The sequence below is a fragment of the Procambarus clarkii genome, chromosome 17 (genome assembly GCF_040958095.1).
Source record: "Procambarus clarkii isolate CNS0578487 chromosome 17, FALCON_Pclarkii_2.0, whole genome shotgun sequence".
Lineage (NCBI taxonomy): Eukaryota > Metazoa > Arthropoda > Malacostraca > Decapoda > Cambaridae > Procambarus > Procambarus clarkii.
This window is the reverse complement of record NC_091166.1, coordinates 49,452,323-49,475,436: the sequence shown is the minus strand read 5'-3', so window position 1 is coordinate 49,475,436 and position 23,114 is coordinate 49,452,323. Positions and strand designations below refer to the sequence as shown.

General features: G+C 38.1%; 1 protein-coding gene across 3 annotated transcripts in view; it reads left to right on the top strand.

The window, feature by feature from the left end:
- Positions 1–23,114, top strand: part of Vps8 (vacuolar protein sorting 8) — a 45,022-nt gene that overhangs the window by 7,460 nt on the left and 14,448 nt on the right. For all 3 annotated transcript variants that reach the window (XM_069326000.1, XM_045765573.2, XM_045765572.2), the window contains exons 6-19: positions 729–947; positions 2,831–3,010; positions 3,658–3,909; positions 5,357–5,440; positions 6,600–6,749; positions 7,807–8,014; positions 8,172–8,791; positions 10,094–10,213; positions 11,213–11,352; positions 14,871–15,054; positions 19,306–19,451; positions 20,000–20,165; positions 20,716–20,829; positions 22,645–22,713. In XM_069326000.1, coding sequence (XP_069182101.1) covers positions 729–947; positions 2,831–3,010; positions 3,658–3,909; positions 5,357–5,440; positions 6,600–6,749; positions 7,807–8,014; positions 8,172–8,791; positions 10,094–10,213; positions 11,213–11,352; positions 14,871–15,054; positions 19,306–19,451; positions 20,000–20,165; positions 20,716–20,829; positions 22,645–22,713 — 2,652 coding nt within the window. The remainder of the gene's footprint in view (positions 1–728; positions 948–2,830; positions 3,011–3,657; positions 3,910–5,356; positions 5,441–6,599; positions 6,750–7,806; positions 8,015–8,171; positions 8,792–10,093; positions 10,214–11,212; positions 11,353–14,870; positions 15,055–19,305; positions 19,452–19,999; positions 20,166–20,715; positions 20,830–22,644; positions 22,714–23,114) is intronic.

The following is a 23,114-nucleotide window of genomic DNA, read 5'->3' as shown; positions in this document are numbered from 1 at the left end:
ATTGTTTACTTGAGACGTTGCCAGTGCTCATGTGTAATTTCTAGCATTATTATACTGTATATTACAAATAGTTGGGCTTGCAGTACCTAATACAGTACAGAACATTAGATACCTACAGGGATCAGAGGAATTAGTTTTCAGTTGTCTTGCTTCACACTCAAAATCATTAATTCTATTTTACATCTGAACTTATTCTAGAAATCCTTGAATTGTATTTTACTGTAATAGAGATTCTCTACAGGTACTTTATTACAAAATATATTGTACTTTTTTTAAATAATAATATTATTTTCTTCTAAGTTTAGTTTCAGTACTGTACAGAATTTTATTTAGGTTAGATAAGGCTATTTTAGATTTACTGTACCAGTATATATTTTAATGTTTTACATTATAAGTTCTGTGTTTAATTGTATTTTAGTTTATTTATTATTAAACATTAATATAATACAGTACTGTACCTGCAAACTTATTGTATAATAATTTTTACCTTAGCTGCTGTTCATATTCGTGTATAGGAACTATATGTATTGCCCCTGTCAGTAATCATCATAATACTGCATTTTGTTTATAAATAAATATTACACACGGTCTGATTACAAAGTGTATATGCACTAGCAGACTAGTAGGTATTTATATTTTTATAAGTCATTTATTTGGCAGTGTCACATTGTTCATTATTTATATGGATGTGTTGTATTGCTCCTAAGTTTGATTTTGACTTTTGGCAGTGGACAGACTACCCAGGCATGGCAGTAATTAGTGACAGTGGAGGATCAGTCTTTGAACTGTCCATTAAACGAACCATGGGACTTAACTCCAATGAGTCTCGCTGCATATTTTCTGGAAGTCGTGGAGAAGTGTGTACTATAGAGCCATTACTGATGTCACAGTTTCGTGCTACTCCATTTGTAGAGACGGTCATCTTGGCAATGGCTACTATATCAAAGGTTAGATACAATGATGTTTATTCTGTTGTAAATAAGACATTTTATTTGAAAATTTCTATATAAATTATGCTTATATCAACATTTCTTATAATAAGAACAAAACTACAGTACAGTAAGTTACTGCTCTAACAGATTTCATTCTAAAGGAATATTAGAAGCTGTGTAACAATGCCAATTCAATACGTGAATAGATGTAACAGAAATAGTATCCAATCAAAAAATTTTCCATGACAGATTTACAGTGCTGAAAAACAATACATATCTAAACTCCTTAAAGTAATGTCCCACATAGATTATGCAGTCAGAAAGGGTAACATACAGTTCAGTGTCATGAGGAATTTCCAAGCATCTCAACAGGGATTATATTTTCTTATATGAGTCACTGGTGAATTCTCAATCCAAGCCAGAAATAATTGTCAGGTCTTTCCACAAAAATCAAAGACCTAAGAAGCTTTCATTTGTGATCACAGGTGATCTCCAAATGTAGGCTCTCGGTTACTACCTGGCATGGCAACGACGTGGTCAATTCCATTGATTGCCACAGGTAGAAACATTTTACATCCTGTGGTTCACTAAACCAAGCAAGTCCACATTCTCTCTGATTTACATAATTTCATGTTTGTCTCATGCATTATGGGCTGAATTATGCTCTGGTATTAGTATTTGTACACTTTGTTTCCCAAGTGTGTGATGCCTATGTGTGTTCACAAATTTTTCACCCTGTTCAGAGTTCAGTGCTAGTTGTACAACTTATTCTACTTTATTATTGGGTCTGGTGTTTTTCCCAGAAAAGTAGGCATTTGTTGTTCACAAAGAAGTAATAGAACTGTTGGCTGTTCTGTTACTTCTTTGGTGCTGGCATCATCCAGTTTGTAACCTAACAAGTCAATCTTTAGGCAAATAGCATTTTGTTTATATGTATGGCACCCAAGCTGCCTTGATTTGTGGACTCATGGAAGGTGGCTCTGGTGATCTGGCCTAGGGTTATTGACATGAAGTTTTATGTTTCCCTAATTCTGGCCAGCAGGGTGTAACACTGGAGGCTGGCAGAATTTTTTTTTGGCTGAGGACCGGGTGAGGTATGAGACTTTCGATTGATGCCCCCCTTTAACCTCTGTTGGGTTTTGAGTTGCCAGACCTGATGGTGTTGGGTGTGGGGGTGGGGGGAGATTTTGATGTACACTCTTGAGCATAATGTTCTTGACACTAGAGGCTATCCTTTTTAGATTCAGTTTACCCTTTTCACTGTAGAGAAGGATAATCCACACTTTCAGAAGTTTCCTTTTGATTTACCTTTCTACCCCTCTAGCTAGGCAAGATTTGAAACAGTCCTTATGACCTCAGGCTTTTAGAACTCGGATCAGACCAAGATGAACATTTGGTCTAGCCTTGCTTTTTATTGGAGTTATGCATTTCAAGCCTGCATGAAATATGTACACTCATATTGCACGTAAATATTTTTCCTGGCATAGCTCAATTGAAAGAGTTGTGCAACCCACTCCTTTGCTGCTATTCAGTCTAGTAATGTTGTCCAGAAATGGATTCAAACACTGGCATTAAACTCAGACCTGTGATTTGATGGTAATTGCATGGTTTGTGCTACAAGACAGACTTATTTGTAGGAAGTAATTATAAAGGCTAGTAGAATTTTTTCAGTTCTAGGTTAACTCCATTACATCCATATAAATGTATTATAATCATATTTCCATCATTTGTAGAAAAACCAGGTGATAATAACTAAAATCTATGATAACTGCATTTTTCCCTGGGATTAACATATGATAATCAGACTTTAAGGGTTAAAATATACCTAATGCTTCCTTGAAATGTTAACATCCTCTTTACATTCATGACCTTACTGTTAATTTTGTATATTTTTACAGGTCATTGTGGTTTCCTTAAGGCCGCAGCTGAAAGTTTTGTTCTCGCATCCATTAAAAGCTTCGGTTTCAACCCTTCCACTCCTTGCCTGGCAGTTTGTTGTGATACAGATGCCAGATGGGACGAGAGTGATTGATCCTGTCCTGGCATTTGGACGGGAAAAAAATGTTTTTTTTTATCAGGTAAGTGTGTGCAATATTTTTGTATTTGTATATTGTACTGGTATATCTTATTGCCTAGTAATTATTCTACCATAATTTGCTGTTATGATTATGGAATGGACACTGATACAAATTTCTTAGAACAAACAGATGAGTAATTGGTCATTGGATTTTGGTTGTTTGATTTTTGCTACTTCAACAATTGAGTTCTTAGCAAGTGCACAATAGATTTATTTAAAATTTGACTTGGAGATGCTTTGACATAGTCTTATTGATCATCTTCTCAATACCGTTTCTCACTCTCATAAGATGCAGACGTAAGAGTAAGGATGTGACAGAAGAACAAATTGAAAAGAAATAGTTATTTAATAAAATACATGTTTCAAAAGATCCTTACTGCATTTGTGCACATTGTCACAATTCCCTGAATGGCTTAGTATTACAGTAATGTACTTATATACTATATTCCATCATTTTGTTATGTTTAATGGCAAGACTATCATGGAAGGTACATAGTACCTTTATTGGGCTGTGAAGATAAATCCATTTCTCTCTGCTGAGAATATGCCATGTCATAAATTAAGTTTTGTATCTAAAATTTAATAATATATGTAAACATTTAATTGACATAAATATATATTTAATTGACATACATATGTAATTTTCAGCTTACCCATGGAAGTCAGGAGGAGCTTCAGTTTATCCCTCTTCAGAAGATGGGTTTGTCATTTGTAATACAGGGAATGGCATGGCTTAACACTCGCACTCTATCTGTCATGGACACGCGAGAGCATTTACATGTCATTGATGTGAAGACACAGGAAGAACAAGAAATGGTGGATCTGGCCCATTTGGGGCTGGTATATGCATCTCCCCATTTCAAGGCTATTGCTACAGGGGGTAATGTTAGCAAAGCTATGGTAAGTTTCTAAAATACTAGTCTAGTATATCTGAACATTTATTGTGTTAGTTTATCTGTATGAATTAATTCAGTAAACTAATAATTACTAGGGAAAACTTTTTAAACAAATAGAAAAGTAAAACTAAATAGTGATAAGGTCCAAATGATGTGGAGTGTCCAGGGTGCTGTCATGGGATCGTTTCATTCATCATAAATGATTTGGGTACCACTGGGAAAAGCAAAATTCAGACATTAGACAGAAAGGTTTCAGAAGGATTTTAATAAACTTTGAATGTGGCTAAAAAATTGGCAGATACAGTTTAGTACAGACACATGTAAGGTTCTAAGTCTAGGCAAATCAAATTATGGGTACCCGATAGCAATTAACCCTTAATGTGCCGCTAAGGATTATTCACACACACACATCTGCCTATGCGGAAAAAAAGGTCCCAAATGGAAGGAAAAGTTTAAATTAATATAAATATATGTCCTTTTATTGGTTAGATGAGCTTTACAAGGTTGGCAGATTGTAGCCACGGCCAGATCTGTCGGCACTAGACCTCGTATGTTGGTGATGCAGCAGCTTGTGGCTGAGAACTCCAATGTTGACCTTGGATGTTCATATGATCGTTTTTACATACTTTAATCCATTCACTATAGTATTTGTGTTGAATATCTGGATTTATGTACAAACTGTTTGAGTTAGTTTATAGTGGAAAGTACCAGTATTGTGCTATTGTATACTGTATTTTGACTTCAGCAAAGCTTTTGATACCATGCCACATAAAAGACTGATTAGAAAGATAGAGGCTCACAGTATTTGGGGCACTATCTTAAGCTGGATTAGGGCATGGTTATATCAAAAGAAACAATGAGTTAGTATAAATGGGGTTAAGTCAAAGTGCACAAAGTGCGTGTTGAGGTCCCACAACAGAAGTAAGTGGGACCTCTGTTATGTAAACAACTTAGATTCAGGATTGAGCAGCAATATTTGCAAATTTGCAAAGGATATGAAAATTGGACAGGAAAACAATTCAGAATGAAAAAAACACTTCAAGATGATTAAGAAATTGATCATCTTTTGAAATGATCAAAAGATTTGTATTGGCGGGGGTTGTGATTCTGCCCATCCTCTTCCCCCGTAGCGTAGATTAGACTCAGTATATTTAAATGAGTTTGGATGGATATTAATAGGAGCTGCCACATTAGGATTTCTGCGGTTTCCTTAATTCTTATGTTCCTGATGCTAGTAAAAGAAATAGTGAGTTGTGTACATGAAACATCTCATATATGTCACTGACACCAGGAAGAAGTGCTAAGTTTGTTACAGACAATATTTGGCTTGCAACTCAATTTAAAATTGTATGATGGCTGAAGATTTGGCTTTCTTATGGCCATCACCATCTTAATTACCGTATAGACGTAGAGTCCGAGTTTTCTAATTTTTGTGCAACATTTATTTCAAGGCATTATCAGGAGAAAGAGCGTGCTACCACTCCATGGTCAGCTTTGGAACACAGGTGCTCCTGTTGGGCACAAAGTCATTCCAGGTGAGACTGGGCTGCATTGATTTCTTTGAACAATGTTTAATTCTTAGGTGGTTGTATTATTATTATTTATTATTATTATTATTATTATTATTATTATTATTATTATTATTATTATTTTTATTCGTATCAGATGTGAAAGTAGTTTGCATCTCATTTATTCCCTGCAGTTTTCCTTTTGTTATTACCTTCTCATATTTTCCCTGTCATCTTCATTTTCTTTGTTTCCTCATTTATCCACTGTAGTCTTTCTTTTATTATTTTCCTCATTCCCTGTAATCCTCCTTGTACTATTGTTTTCTCATTCCCTTTAATCTTACGTTTACATTTATTCTGCCCTGCTGATGCTACCATAATTCTTGCTAACATCACTTGTTTTCTTTGTGTCCATGATTTTTGGTGGGTTTTCCTTGCTCCCCTCGCCTTGTGGAGAACCATCTTCACATATATATTTTATACACAAATTTTATCTCCTCCACTTTAATCTAACTTTTGTCCATATTAATTTCTTAAGTCTTTTCACACACCTTAGTAAAATTTTTAATTAGTACCTGTATACATAACACTTCTTCTCACTCTGCTAAAAGACCTGTGTCATCCACAAACAGTACATAAAATTTTGTATTCTATACTTTAGTGACTCAAATTAGAACTATACACTGGGTTTGCAATGCCTGTAACATTCTTGTTTTACTCAGCCCATGTTATTTATTTTATTTATTTATTTATATACAAGAAGGTACATTGGGTTTGAGAGAATACATAGCATAGTATTTACAATCTTGTAAAGCCACTAGTACGCGCAGCGTTTCGGGCATGTCTGTAATAATGTTCAATTTCTAAAATAGAAATTGTCCTTATATTTCAACAAGATTGGTCACTAATATAGAATCCTTAACTGAGTTCTTGCTCTTTTTTATACTGTATTACATAGTAAGATTATAAAGAAATTACTGTATTTAATTACTGTATTGTATTGTATTGTATTGAGAGTGAAGTGGTACAAGTTTCTTAGGATGCTTCTGAGTGTGGCAGATATTATGAATGTTTTAAGTGGTCACCTGAATGCACCTCTCTGCAAAGCTTTTCAATACCTTTCAGGCAAGTACCAGGTAAAATAGGTAATGATAATGGCATATTAACCAATTGTCAATGTCTACAGGTCGTGACGGTGCGATCCTGGGTAGATCGTCTGGATTACTTGGTGAAAGGTGGTCACAAACGTGAGGCCCTCCAGCTTGCCCTTGATATCTATCAGGATAAAGCTCAAGCAATTGTAGGACTCAAGCATAAGAAGGAAAAGAGACAGCAGGTATATTTCTGTTTAAGGGTACAGTAATTACACTCAAATACTGAGTTTGTTATGCAGGATGAAATATAAATCTTTAGTTAAGATATTTTCCTTGCGCTTAGGATATTTATTTTTTATTATGTATGTGTGCATATACAGGTCAATGACTGTAAATAAGGCTCCAGTTACTGATCCCAAATTTTGACTAGCTGCTGCATTCCAGTCCTCGTCGAGGCCAGTCATGTTAGTGGCACTCACGTAATTCAAGTAAATTTAGCTGTCAGAACCATCAGGCTGGTATATCAGAGAGCCTTGACCCTTAGACAATGGTTAATTCATATGTTGATTCACGGGGTAATGCGATTATTCTTATGGCGATTTAAACTATTATTGTTTGGATTTTACATGTATGATGGAAATAAGGATATAATAGCTCTGTGGATGTAAAGAAGTTTACCTTGACCTGTGAAAAAAATTTTGCTTTGCAGTTCCTGATGGATATAGCATTCCAGAATTCCATGAGTCTGGGCCTGGTGCAGAGTGCATGGGCATACTGTCTATGGCTGCTTAAAAGTGTAGTGGGGTTAGGGATACATCTAACATATGGTTCGATGATGGTGTCACATTCATAAAGAACTTGTTTGAATCATTGATCTTCAATGTGTTCAGGAGTTCGCTGAAAATAGAATCGTACTGTAGCCTTAGTATTTCACTTATTTTGAACTTCAATTAGGTTGCAATCTGAGTAACATGTACATTATTTGTAATCATTATGTCCCAAATTAGTTCATTGTAAAAAAAAAAAATGCTATCAAGTATCACCACTAAATCTCTTTCCTTGATCATGTTCTTCAGAATTTTGTCTCAATTTCAATGCTGGATAAGAGTAGTTCTCATTTATCAAATACTCCATTATATTGCATATATCCAAATTCAATTCAATCAGCTGGGAATAATGCATGCCTGTCTGTTTTCTTGCAGTCCCTTTAAAGTGTGTGACAAGTGTGTAAAGTGTGTGTCATTTATTCTTCCCAATAGCTTAGCATCATTTGTCCAGTACATTATTTATAATTTGCAGCTAGTGCAGGAGAAGATTTGTGAGTTACTGAACCAGTACCTTGACTCGGCCATGAATGAACTCCCTGAGCGCAGCAACCTGACGGCGCTCAACCAGTACTATTCCCAGCTGGTCACTCTTTGTGTTCAGGTGTCAGTGGGGGCCAATTTAAAGGATGTCCTCTTTGGACGAGTCTGGGAAACCTTCAGTGAGGATGCCATATCTAAAGGTTAGTTATTTTGCTTTTTTATTTCTATGATTTTTTTTATAAAGAAATTCTATATTTTTCATCTTTTGGCTAATGCCTTCCCAACCGGTGAAAGTGGTAAATGGGAAATTGGTGAGGATAGTGGTGGTGATGTTAACGTGTTATTTATTCTCGACAGGTATTTACTTGGAAGCCCTTGAGCCGTACATTTTGAGTGACCAGCTAGCGGACATATCACCCAGTATAACGCAATGTCTCCTCACTCACCAAGAGGTGTGTGGGAAACTTCAGGCAGCCGAGGCCTGCATTGTGCACCTCAGTGTGACATCCCTTGATCTTCACCAGGCCATGACTCTGTGCTGGACCCATGGGTTATATGATGCCATATTTTATATATATACCCATGGCATGAGAGATTTTGTTACTCCCCTTGAGGAGCTTGTGACAGTTTTATGTAATGCAATGGATAGTGGAAATGCATTGACAGACAGCCAAGTGATGTTGGGTAACAAAATATTAGTATACGTGTCTTGTTGCTTAGCTGGACGGGCTTACCCACATGGTGATATTGATCCTCAGGAATTACAACAAGTCAAACACGAGATTTTTAAGTGTATTACCTCGCTGCATTCAAAAAATGCTAAACCTACAGAAAATTCTTACCCGTTCTTGAGAACTTTATTAAGATTTGATACTAGAGAATTTCTTAATGTGCTGGCTTTAGCATTTGAGGAAGCAGAATTCACCTCTGAACTTGGAATGCAACAGAGACAGCGGGTTGTGGACATTTTACTTCAGGTATGTTATTTTGTATCATACGTCATTAAATGCAAGTACTGAAGAGTTACAGTATTGCTTAGTATCCATTTGTTAAACATAACTGACTTGTACTCTTTAATTAGTTCAACAGTATACTTGTTCACTTTGAACATGTTTATTCATCTTTCACTCTACAGTATGCTTACTTTTAAGGATTCCCTTCCTTGCTACTTGAAATCCATAGACAGGGAGACCTATGAAGAAGGAACAAAGGACGTTTGGACCTGTACATTCTTAAAACTCATCCTGAAGACATTTATGTATCAACACGTTAAACAAGCTATGAGGATGAGGTAATGGGATGTTCCCTCCATGCTGGATTTGATGTTCACCATGAAAGAAGAAGAGATATTTGACATTCTATACCGTTCTCCTTGGGCAAAAGCGACCATGTCCTTCTGGGAATAAAGTACGCAATGCGTTGTAATCCAGAGGAGCATTGTTAGTCAGTGGTGATAAACTTCCAATAACAGTTAGGATTAAATTAGCATTAAGGCACTCGCCAAATATTTACATCTAACCTGTGGGAGGGGGAGGTTCTGGCTTATGGTCTTTGGTAGGCCAGTAAACTCAGCGACTGATGGGACCTAGTAGTGTGGCACACTATCAGAAATAGTAACTTCAGGGAACCACCGAGGCTCGCCCAGAAATTGGTGTTTCATTACATTCATCGCTAGTTTTTTCTTGTGCATTGGGGGAATGTCTGTTATATTAGGGGGCACAGCCCAGGGATTAATTATATTTGGTAATAATAACAAATATTATTGAGAGAAAATTTCCAGCATCAAAATGCTTTCCATAACATGTTAATTTGATCTGAACCATATTTACATGGTTTTGGAAAAAGGGTAGTAACACAAGTTAAATTATTTGCTTTTGTTTTATGTCTGGCAGTGATACCATTTTATTCTGCAAGAGGGTGGATGCGGCTACTGTGAATGGAATGTTACGTATATGAGGAACAGATTTTAAAGGGGCAAATGCTGCTTTAACATCCGAGTCCCAAAAAATACAGAATTTTCCATACAGTTGAATTAAATATTATGATAGATAAATAAAGATACTGTATTTTAATTTGGAATGGAATAATTTTTATAAGGGTAAGTAATGCTTACTGTACCTTGATTCTTAGAGATATATGCCACTGATCAGCAGTATTATAGAATCATAATTAATCCACACACGATATTAATAGTATTTGTTCCTTTACTGTTACTTTTCATATTCAAAATATAGTTTTATCATTGAGATGTTTACATTCTCTGATGTAAATTTGTTCAGGTGATGGTGGAGGGACAAGGCTTTGGACCTGCCCAGCTGGGATCACTGTTTACGTTCATAGCTCGGCAAATGTCACGACAACAGGGAGCCATTGCAATCAATAGACAACTTTTTGACCAGGTAATAAAGAATATACATTAATATTTTTTGATACTAATTCTATGTATTATTAAGTAAATATATATATGGCAGAGTCCAATTACAGTCGGGGCATAGTGACATCTTAGTCCCAAAACAGGCAAAAGGTGTGCAGCACAGTTGGTTCACAACATAATGGTCTTTACTTCCATGAAGGAGGGAGAAGTTTGGAAACATTACCTATTACCTGATGCACCTGTTCACCTAGCAATAAATAAGTACCAGGGAGTTAGGCAACTGTTATGAGTTGCATCTTGGGAAATGTCAGTAGTCAGGTTTATCATGTCAGACCATGATAAGCCCACAAGGCTTCCTGTCCCCAATGCTTGGAACCCATAGTTTGTTAATGAATTAGTAAATAAATAATATTGTAATCCTTCATTCAGCTAGAGATTGTGGAAAAGAATCTCTAAAGTCATGGATGTTGGGTCCTTATACTTTCCCTATGAATATGGAAGCTGTGCTCTTAGAAAGAGGTCAACTACTGTATTACAGTATTTTTTGCCATCACTGTACTGTAATTTATGAGAAAATACAATGTGAGCATAAAGGGAGCTTTTAATGTTTGGCATTTTATCATTACATTGCCATCAAACAGTGAAATACTGAGTAGTTTTTGAACTCAAGAAGACACGGGATGAGTGTTTGAATTTTATATTAAATATATTAAAGTATGCAGTATACCTGTATTAGTAGTGCAGTAGTCTTATATATATAATGGAAGTCTCACTGAACATCATATTTTTATTAGAGACTGGAAATTACAGTACTGGAATATCATTCATTGTAATTAGCAGATCTTGTCTTGGAAGGCTAAGTTACACTGAGATATAGATAACTGTTAATCTTTTTTAGTTACATTAATTATAAATATAATTTAAATTTAGAAGACAATTTGTCATTTTTATGTGCTTCCTTGATACTTTTGTTTAGACCTGTGCTCTGTATCATAGAAAACTGACTTAATATCTTGATGGTTAGGTACTATGCCATCTAACAGCTGCTGATGCTGAGAGTCACCACGAGGAGAGGCAGACAGCTCTGCTGGAGCTGTTGCAGGAGGGTGGCCTTGTGCACTACGAAACTAATCATCTATTAGACAAAGCACGTCAAGCACAATTGTAAGGATAAATAATTTGCTATTGCCTCTTTTGAAGCTCTTTGTATTTGTGCAAATATATCATAATTTTCCTGTTGTGTCTAGGCACTTTCATCTTAGCATATATATACATGCATGCATGCATGCATGCATACATACATACATACATACATACATACATACATACATACATACATACATACATACATACATACATACATACACACACACACAAGTCCCTTTAAAAGGTCCTGCAGACCTTGGGCTTTTTGGGGCTCAGTTCTGAGATGGATCAGGTATACTTTGAAGGTGTTCGCCAAGCACCTTCAAACAATACCTGATCAACCAGGCTGTGACTCGTACATTAGGCTGTGAGCAGCCACATCGAACAGCCTGGTTGATCAAAGCAGCTACCAGGAGGCCTGGTCAGAGACCGGGCCACTGGGATACTAAACCTCAAAATCTTCAGCAGGTAGATAGGTAGTGGGATACCTTCCTCTCAATGTGTTTAAGGACGTGTTAGCTCTGGGCTAGGGTTTCATATCCAGAACTCCCCATGTCCATTCCATCAAGCACACAGTACAGTGTACAAGTTTGTGGCTATATGGCATGTACTGAGGAGGATTCAGATTCCTCTGGGCTCCATGTTCTGGCTTCATTTGGACTATTTCCCAGTAGTTCATTGTCTAAACCTAAAGGGTCTCTTCTGTCTATTTCCCTGTTGAACTGAATGTTGAATGTCGCTCATCTCCTGGATTCTTGTTGTTTGCCTCTACATCGTTTATGTTTGGGCAGTGTCCAATGTTTTTAGCAGATGGGCTGTCTCGGCTTCATCCTTTCTCCACAGAATGGACCTTTGCTGATGTGTCCTTCCAGTGGCTTTGTGAGATGTTCGGGCACCCCTATACGAACCTCTTTGTGCCAACGTGGAATGGGCGTCTTTCCTCCTATGTGGCTTCATTCCCTGATTCCGAGGCAGTCGCAGTGGATGCCTTTCAGCCGGACTGCTCGGGTGAGGTTCCTTTACCTCCTTCCCTGGTTCAGCTTTTGCTCTGGGTCCTTGCCAGAGTGGCTTCTTACAAGGGCAAGGTGGTCCTTCTGGTTCCCTGGTTGCTGGCTCAACCTTGGTGTTGGCTCTTCTTGCCCAGTGTCTGAACCCAGGCATTTTTCCACACCTCTGTCTCTTAAGAAATCTGTCCAGTGACATACTTTCTGGTTCGAACTTCTCCTTGGCTCTTTGTATCAGAACTTTCTAATGCATCTCTATCACTTTTTCTTTGGCAAGCAGGTGGCCGGGTTAATGGTGACCCACCTGCATTGGCTAATGGTGACCCACCTCCATTGGCCCTTGAGGTGGCAGTATGAAGTCGTCTGGGATTTTCTTTTTGCTCTTTCTGTCCCTCTTTTGTCCTTCTGTCTCTGTTTAGGTTGTGCTTTTCTTTCGGGCTTTATTATTTCCTGACTGGCATCTCATGCCTCTTATCGTTCAGCATTGATGGACCCATTGATGACCAAAACACACATCAGAAAATTAAGAAATGTCACCATTTCAGTCCATCCTGGACCATTATTAAGTTGTGTGATAGAAAGAGAGGAAGAGACAAATAAATAAATAAATAAGGAATGAGAGTGAGATAAAAGATGTGAAGCAAGTAAAAGAAAATGGTAAGAATGAGAAGAGGGTAAGAATAAAAGGAAGGTAGAAATAAGAGGAAAGGTAAGCATAAGAAAGGCGTCATTCTGCAAGTTGTCTCGGGCTTTGGTCTCTGGCTTTGTTTCCTCTCAGGCCTACTCATCCCGAGCCATCCTAGTCTCTCAACTGCATCCTCACATTTCTGTCCTGTTTCCGGTTTGAGACTTCCACCTTGGTCTGGGATTCCTTTCTCAAGCCAATGTAACCATTGGCTCCTGGCTCTGGATGTCGGGTGGGGAGCTTCATGCTCTTCTCTGTGTGGGTTTTGCTCCTTTGGCCCTGTTGGGCATTTTGTTAATTTGCAGCCCTTTTCTTCTTTTTTTTTGCAAAGGAGGAGTCAGCAGGCTTCCAGAGGGGTCCTTTGATTATTGATACTTGGTTGCTTTGGCCAGGGGTGCATCATTTGTTGTTTGGTGGTGGCTCTTCGCCCCTTCTTTCCTGCCACCGATTCTGCCTCGTGGAAGCTTGTAGACTGATCCTGTATCCTTGGTCCCCAGTTTGGATGCTCGCATTTCTCAGGTCTCCCACTGTTTTGTTAAATCTAGCCAACCTGTGGTCTACTCTCATGCCATGATGTTTGGAAATATACTACACTTGTGGCTGTCATTGCCTCTGTGAGGTAAGGGGGACCAGGTTCTATGGTTCTGGTCATCTGTAGCCCAAACAGAACTCTGTGATGGATGTGACCTTGTAATTGGAAGCAGTCTCAGCAAGATGTCTTCAGGGAGCCACTGGATTTTATCCAGAAAGAGGCATTTCATTACATTCAGCACTGGGTATTTTTGTAAAAAGGTAGGGTATAGTTGTAACATCTAACGTAAATATTACTTACTGTATTGGTGTCGGAATACGGTCCTGATCTTTTCATAGTGCTGGAAAATCGGTATCTGTTAAGAAGATCACTATTGGTCAGAATATTGGTATTAGTACACATTGACTTTCCAACCTCAAATACCATATGTAATAATGGGCAGGATGCTTGGAAAGTGTCATGAGGCAAAAATATAATTAAACAAGTACATAAAACACAAGATAATTGTTTAGAGTCACTAGGTCAGAATGTAGTGTGTGCTTGTGTGTTATGCACTGAATAAATAGTTTGGCTGTGCAAATCTTACATGCTAAGTTATGTATGGGAAACCCACTCTCCAGCAGTTTAGAATTTGGTATTAAAACCTGTATTTTGCATGTGTAAATACACATTCTCTGAATGCACGGATAATGTGATTTTAATGAATGTATTCATATATCATGTATATTATTAAGCTCCCTTTATAAAAAGATTTAAAGCTGATAATGTCTCATAGACAGATTCCATGTTAGTTACAAAGGCAATTCACAGATTTTTGCTCAAAGATTTTACAGTAGTTAATGCAACTGGAGGCAACAGACAGCATTTCCTTCCCCTGATGCCTGTGTTCACCTAGTAGTAAGTAAGTACCCGGGAGTCAGAGAGCCGTTGTGGGCTGCATCCTGCAGACCCTGATGCCGCCACTTCTCTAGCAGAAATTAAGTATCCAGAAATTAGGTGACTGCTGTGAGTTACATCCTGGGGAAAGGTCAGTAGTTGGTCTGGAGGGACCTTGTTAAGCCTAACAGGCATTCCATTCTTGACGATGGAAAACCAGACATTAAATATTCTGTCTTATACAGTAGCTGATATAGATGAAGGGTTGGAATATTTTCGAGGTTTTATGTGCATATTTCTTGGTGTACAACAGCAAATGATTCATTTTCATAATAGCTAGTTTAATGAAGACTCGAGGTAATGTTATTTGATGCTCTGAATTGGGATAATTTTCAGTATTTGCAAAATTTTGAATGTTGTAATCTCTTAAATATTTCAGCTATCGGGTATGTGAATATGTTTATGAGGAAAGAGGAGAACACGAGAAGATTGTTGAATGCTATCTGGAAGATAAACTGCGGAAACATCAGGTTTTTACCTACATTCGTTCAGTGTTGTCATCGCCACAGTTTACTGACCTCCATGCTCAGAAGATCCAGCAACAATTCCTCACACACATCAAAGTATGTGATAGATGAGTCCTGTACAGTGTGTGACCTTAACTCGCAATCAAGTATCTTGAGTCTGCTCCCTTGGTAGGACAGAAGTAGTTGGGCACATTTCCTTTCAACTGATAACTCTGTTCACCTAGCAGCAAATAGGTGAACTTATTTGCCTAGGAGTTAGGCAAATGTTGTAGGGTGCATCCTGGGGAGGGTCAGTAGTTGGCTTGGGGGACCTTGATAAGTATAAGTACAGGCTTTCTCTCCCATTAATGTGAATCAGTTATGAGTTCATCATTTAATCAAATTAATTTAAGCTGATTGCAGTACTGTGTGTACTCACCTAGTTGTACTCACCTAGTTGTGTTTGCGGGGGTTGAGCTCTGGCTCTTTGGTCCCGCCTCTCAACCGTCAATCAACAGGTGTACAGATTCCTGAGCCTATCGGGCTCTGTCATATCTACACTTGAAACTGTGTATGGAGTCAGCCTCCACCACATCACCCCCTAATGCATTCCATTTGTCAACCACTCTGACACTAAAAAAGTTCTTTCTAATATCTCTGTGGCTCATTTGGGCACTCAGTTTCAACCTGTGTCCCCTTGTGCGTGTTCCCCTTGTGTTAAATAGACTGTCTTTATCTACCCTATCAATCCCCTTCAGAATCTTGAATGTGGTGATCATGTCCCCCCTAACTCTTCTGTCTTCCAGCGAAGTGAGGTTTAATTCCCGTAGTCTCTCCTCGTAGCTCATACCCCTCAGCTCGGGTACTAGTCTGGTGGCAAACCTTTGAACCTTTTCCAGTTTAGTCTTATCCTTGACTAGATATGAACTCCATGCTGGGGCTGCATACTCCAGGATTGGCCTGACATATGTGGTATACAAAGTTCTGAATGATTCTTTACACAAGTTTCTGAATGCCGTTCGTATGTTGGCCAGCCTGGCATATGCCACTGATGTTATCCGCTTGATATGTGCTGCAGGAGACAGGTCTGGCGTGATATCAACCCCCAAGTCTTTTTCCTTCTCTGACTCCTGAAGAATTTCCTCTCCCAGATGATACCTTGTATCTGGCCTCCTGCTCCCTACACCTATCTTCATTACATTACATTTGGTTGGGTTAAACTCTAACAACCATTTGTTCGACCATTCCTTCAGCTTGTCTAGGTCTTCTTGAAGCCTCAAACAGTCCTCTTCTGTTTTAATCCTTCTCATAATTTTAGCATCGTCCGCAAACATTGAGAGAAATGAATCGATACCCTCCGGGAGATCATTTACATATATCAGAAACAAGATAGGACCGAGTACAGAGCCCTGTGGGACTCCACTGGTGACGTCACGCCAATCGGAGGTCTCACCCCTCACCGTAACTCTCTGCTTCCTATTGCTTAGATACTCCCTTATCCACTGGAGCACCTTACCAGCTACACCTGCCTGTCTCTCCACCTTATGTACCAGCCTTTTATGCGGTACTGTGTCAAAAGCTTTCCGACAATCCAAGAAAATGCAGTCCGCCCAGCCCTCTCTATCTTGCTTAATCTGTGTCACCTGATCGTAGAATTCTATCAAGCCTGTAAGGCAAGATTTACCCTCCCTGAATCCATGTTGGCGATTTGTCACGAAGTCCCTTCTCTCCAGATGTGTTACCAGGTTTTTTCTCACGATCTTCTCCATCACCTTGCATGGTATACAAGTCAAGGACACTGGCCTGTAGTTCAGTGCCTCTTGTCTGTCGCCCTTTTTGTATATTGGGACCACATTCGTGGTCCCAATATGTGTGTGTGTGTGTGTGTGTGTGTGTGTGTGTGTGTAATTACCTAAGTGTAATTACCTAAGTGTAGTTACAGGATGAGAGCTACGCTCGTGGTGTCCCGTCTTCCCAGCACTCTTTGTCATATAACGCTTTGAAACTACTGACGGTCTTGGCCTCCACCACCTTCTCACTTAACTTGTTCCAACCGTCTACCACTCTATTTGCGAAGGTGAATTTTCTTATATTTCTTCGGCATCTGTGTTTAGCTAGTTTAAATCTATGACCTCTTGTTCTTGAAGTTCCAGGTCTCAGGAAGTCTTCCCTGTCGATTTTGTCAATTCCTGTTACTATTTTGTATGTAGTGATCATATCACCTCTTTTTCTTCTGTCTTCTAGTTTTGGCATATTTAATGCTTCTAACCTCTCCTCGTAGCTCTTGCCCTTCAGTTCTGGGAGCCACTTAGTAGCATGTCTTTGCACCTTTTCCAGTTTGTTGATGTGCTTCTTAAGATATGGGCACCACACAACAGCTGCATATTCTAGCTTTGGCCTAACAAAAGTCATGAACAATTTCTTTAGTATATCGCCATCCATGTATTTAAATGCAATTCTGAAGTTAGAAAGCATAGCATAGGCTCCTTGCACAATATTCTTTATGTGGTCCTCAGGTGATAGTTTTCTATCTAGAACCACTCCTAGATCTCTTTCTTTATCAGAATTCTTTAAAGATTTCTCACATAATATATAGGTTGTGTGGGGTCTATGTTCTCCTATTCCACATTCCATAACATGACATTTATTAACATTAAATTCCATTTGCCAAGTGGTGCTCCATATACTTATTTTGTCCAGGTCTTTTTGAAGGGCATGACAGTCATCTAAATTTCTTATCCTTCCTATTATCTTAGCATCATCAGCAAACATGTTCATATAATTCTGTATACCAACTGGTAGATCATTTATGTACACAATAAACATCACTGGTGCAAGAACTGAACCCTGTGGTACTCCACTTGTGACATTTCTCCATTCTGATACATTGCCTCTGATTACTGCCCTCATTTTTCTATGTCAGAAAATTTTTCATCCATGATAGAAGCTTACCTGTCACCCCTCCAATATTTTCCAGTTTCCAGAACAACCTCTTATGTGGAACTCTGTCGAAAGCCTTTTTTAGGTCCAGATAGATGCAGTCAACCCAACCATCTCTTTCCTGTAATATCTCTGTGGCTCGATCATAGAAACTGAGTAAATTCGATACACAGGATCTTCCAGATCGAAAACCATACTGTCTGTCTGATATTATATCATTTCTCTCTAGGTGTTCTACCCATTTAGTTTTGATTAGTTTTTCCAATACTTTCACTATTACACTTGTCAATGATACAGGTCTATAATTGAGGGGGTCTTCCCTGCTGCCACTTTTGTAGATTGGAACTATGTTAGCCTGTTTCCACCCGTCTGCTACGATTCCTGTACACAGGGATGCCTGAAAGATCAGGTGAAGTGGAATGTGTGTGTGTGTGTGTGTGTGTGTGTGTGTGTGTACTCGCCTATTTGTGCTTGCAGGGGTTGAGCTTTGGCTCTTTGGTGTGTGATGTATATATGTATGTATATATATGACAGTGTCAGACCACAGAGGAAAATTGAAACAGGAATTTCCTTAAGTACTTTCGTATATTAATACATCTTCAGAAGGAGGGATTTTACAGGTCAAGTATTGGACATATATAGGCAGGAGAGAGTGGTGGAGTGAGGTGAGGTACAATGACAAATGAATGGGAATTAGGTGGACACAGATATGAGCTGCACATGAAATGCTGAAGGCCTATTGGCCCATACGATGCAGCTCCTATCCATACCCACCAACAGGCCCACACATGGATTATAATAGCATAAGATAGTAAATATTTACAATGAATTAGTGAGACAAATGTGTTCCAATGATCCTACTCAAATTGCCTTTTAATTGATCTATCAAAAATGGATCTAAGTTATATAAACCACTGCTAATGTACAAATTACTTTCTTTTGTAATCTGTATCAAAGCAGATTCAATTATGTTTCTGTTATAAGTGTTTTACAATTCGTTATTGAAGAAGCCGTCTCCCAATCAATTTGGTGAGCATCTTCTTACAGATGAACAAACAAAGCATTAGACAATTGGCCATGTTTTACAGAGTATTTATGTTGCGAAATTCTACATTTCAAATCTTTAGATGTTTGCCCACCATAGAACTTATTACAGTCTTTACAAGGTATTTTATAAATGACACAATTATCACTACGAGGGCTGTTTCTAACTAATAGCTTACCAACAGTATTTTCATAGCTAAACAATACATGTATATCAAAAAGTTTCAAGGCCTTGACAATATTCTCAAACCCAGAGATATATGGTAAACATAACACATTCTTTGGGTGAATTTTTTCACTGCATATATTATTATATATGTATATATAATATATGCAGTGAAAAAATAATATATTGTATAATATACTGTATAATATTTGTTGCAGACACTCCTTGAGATTGACAGTAGCCGTGTAGCCAGTCTTCTCTTAACAATGCCTCAGTTGATGCCTCTGGTGAAAGATATCACATTGCAGTTGAGGGATGATGAACAGCTTCTTTATAATGCTCTCCATGCATTGTTCACATACAGGTGAGAACACTTTCTATACTTGCATTGTTGTGATTACATTTTGCATTTTATGATTGTGACTGCTTTCATTGTTTACAATTATACTGTACAAGCATTTATTTTATTTGTAGCAACAAAAGTATATTTAACGGATGATTATTTTTATTTTGTATTAGAATTTGTATTAGATGTTGAGATGTAAGTCTCATCCTAATCACACACTCAGACCTTGATAAAGCACTCAGGAGAGTGCAAAAGACTTGGTGTAAATTTCTTACATAAATTTCACATATGCACATGTGTGGGTTTTTATCCTGTGTTATTATGTCTGAGAAGACATTCCCATTACTAATAATTTTTAATGATAATTTAAGCATTACAAAATGGTTCTACTTTCCTTTGATATTGTCTTATTCTTAGTTTCCAGAACTAAGTACACAGTATTCTGCATAACTTAGCACGCATGTGCTCTTAGAGTTTTGTCACGCTAAAGGTGCAAAACACATTTTTGGAGATTGACCATATTCACCACAAGAACGGGCTGTACAATGTTGTTCACCATTCTCCAGATCGACCCATGCATCTCCAGGGGGGCGTGGTGGAGACCTGAGTGATAGTCCTCTTACCTCAGAGCTTCATGAGGAGTACATTGATCTCATGTGTAGGGTAAATCCCAGCTTAGTTTACCCATATCTGAAAGGTGCTGAAGGTTACCGGCTGGAACAGACTCTGGAGGTATGTTGTGCATCTATGACTAGTAGTATGATCAGTATGATGTTTCGACACATGCATTGTTGGGGAACAGAGTTAATGTCATATGTACTTGCGTGATGTATATGCAGATAAGTGTTATGAAAATTATTTAGGCTTATAAACACACTACAGTAGTCAATATTTCATAATATTCTTAAACTTTGTGTAATGATTAACCACTGTGATGTGCCGAGTTTATTGTGACATTTCCCCCATGTGCATGAAATTATGTGTTCCCCCAAAATTCTATTTTGTTTGTAAAATGATAAATTCTCTGTCATTTTACAAACAAAATAAGGGGGGGGGGGTTCCAGGGCCATTGCTCCCTGCACCTCTCTGAGGGGGCCATGTTCTGGCTTGTGGTTCCCAGTAGGCTGAACTCCATAGAGTGATGCCCCGGTCTAATGTATCACATATTAGCCCGATAGCTCCAGGGAATCTCCGGGTCTTACCTAGAAACTGGCATTTCGTTACGTTCAGTGCTGGTTTTTTACTGTACAGGTTCTTTATGATAAAAAATTTAATTTCACAGATCTGCAAGAAAAACAATCAGCAAGAGTCAACAGCATTCCTACTTGAGAGAGCAGGTGATATTAAAGGTGCTTTTGAGATTCTTCTAGTCATCCTCAAGTCCAAAGTTGGTGATGTAAGTACACATTTCTATATAGTAACTATTTGCTTCATCACAATCCTTCCCTAAACCCTCAAAGATGATCATTGTTGCTTCATCACAATCCTTCCCTAAACCCTCAAAGATGATCATTGTTGCTTCATCACAATCCTTCCCTAAACCCTCAAAGATGATCATTGTTGCTTCATCACAATCCTTCCCTAAACCCTCAAAGATGATCATTGTTGCTTCATCACAATCCTTCCCTATACCCTCAAAGATGATCATTGTTGCTTCATCACAATCCTTCCCTAAACCCTCAAAGATGATCATTGTTGCTTCATCACAATCCTTCCCTAAACCCTCAAAGATGATCATTGTTGCTTCATCACAATCCTTCCCTAAACCCTCAAAGATGATCATTGTTGCTTCATCACAATCCTTCCCTAAACCCTCAAAGATGATCATTGTTGCTTCATCACAATCCTTCCCTAAACCCTCAAAGATGATCATTGTTGCTTCATCACAATCCTTGTCTAATCCCTCAAAGACTGATTATTGTTTTATCACTTACCTTGTTTAAACCCTCAAGACACTTATTGTTGCTTTATCATTTTCCTTGCTTAACCCTGGGCTACGCACCTGTTAATACAGTAGCTGACAAGCCTGTGGTGACCACAGGCTTGTCAGCTGTAAATTACTGTATTCTGAAAAATAATTTTTTTTTCTGACTTTGTTAATTAGAATCCAGGAAGCATGAAAATCCAAGTAAAGAGTCTATGCCTCTTGTGGTTTAGCTATAGTGGCTCAGAGAAGTTGTGTTTTTCGCTAGAAATGAGGTGACATGCCACAAGGGAATAACTTTGTTGATTTACTTTGTTTCTAAATTTATACATTTTCATGCTAACGGGTCAAAGATGGTGTTCCTTATGTATAACTTTGAAAATATAAGTAGGTATAGCTATACGAGTGTAAATATACACAGACCCTATATTTTTTCATACCAGGTGTGGTATGAAATATATATTTATATATGTTTCATACCAGTATATATATACATATGCACACACACAAAGTGGATGCACTGTGGTTTTATCTAGTAATGGAATCTCTTATCTGTCTTGTTGCAGCTTAGGCCAGTTGGTTTGATTTCCTATTGTCAGGGACATGAAGCCTGTTAGGTCTGAGGTCCACCAGGCCAACTACTGACCTTCTCCAGGATACACCCCATAATCCTTGTCTAACTCCTGGGTACTTATTTACTGCTAGGTGAACAGAGGCACCAGGTGAAAGTAAAATGTGCCATACTGTCCATCCCGCATGGAAATACTGTACAACCCATAGGAGTCATCCTGGTACTGTCATGTTTCATGCCAGATAATAGTTCTGGATTTGATTCCTGCAGCAGGGCAGAGACGTTTGGGCAATATTTTTATTCGCCTGATGGTTCTAGGTATTTGGAAGTTAGGCAACTGTTGTGGAAAACATGCTGAAGAAGGCGAGGAGTTTGCATACAGGGACCTCGATAAACCTAACAGTCTTGCTGTTCCTGACAATGGGGAACTATATGCAGTGTTTAAAAACAAGGATGGGTAATTTATGTCTTTGGTCATTTATCTGACAAATCTTTTTACCTTAGCTGTGATTAAATTTTGATTTAATGAATAATTTTCTTACAAATAATAGATATCAATGTAGGCCTCCAGTGCAGTATTCAGAAAATAAAACAGATTAATGGAAGGGCTGTGATAAATAAGTGACTTCTTTAAATTGTGTACAAAGTGTTAATTATAGTTTTGTATGTTTATTTAGAAAGACATCAATTTGTAGTTAGTTTTGGTATCTTTCCAGCTTTTGTCTAATGTAGATGATAACGGGACCATGAACTCTCAAGTGTCGTTGGGTCATGTTCAAGCTCAGGTAAGTCATCTAATCTCATTATAATTTCTGTGTTACATATGATTATTGGCATAATAATATATCATCATCTTTCCTGGGGGGGGGGGAGCCCCTTGAGACTACCTGATGCTGTTATCATTTCTGAAACTCCCTGAAACAATTTGATTTGATTTTGGGCCAATCTCTGAACACATGCTCCCTCTCACCTTTATTCACCAGATTCACACTAGACTGTGAATCTGGTGTTGGGAAGGTGTGTGTGTGTAGAGCCAGTGCACCCAAGAACTACTGAGGCTGTCCAGGAAAGTGCATTTTATTACATTCAATGCTCAATATATTTATTGAATAAGTTAAGTCTATAACAAAGTTGCACACTTAATATGACATAATCATGGAAAAGGACAAATATGAGAGTTTAAATT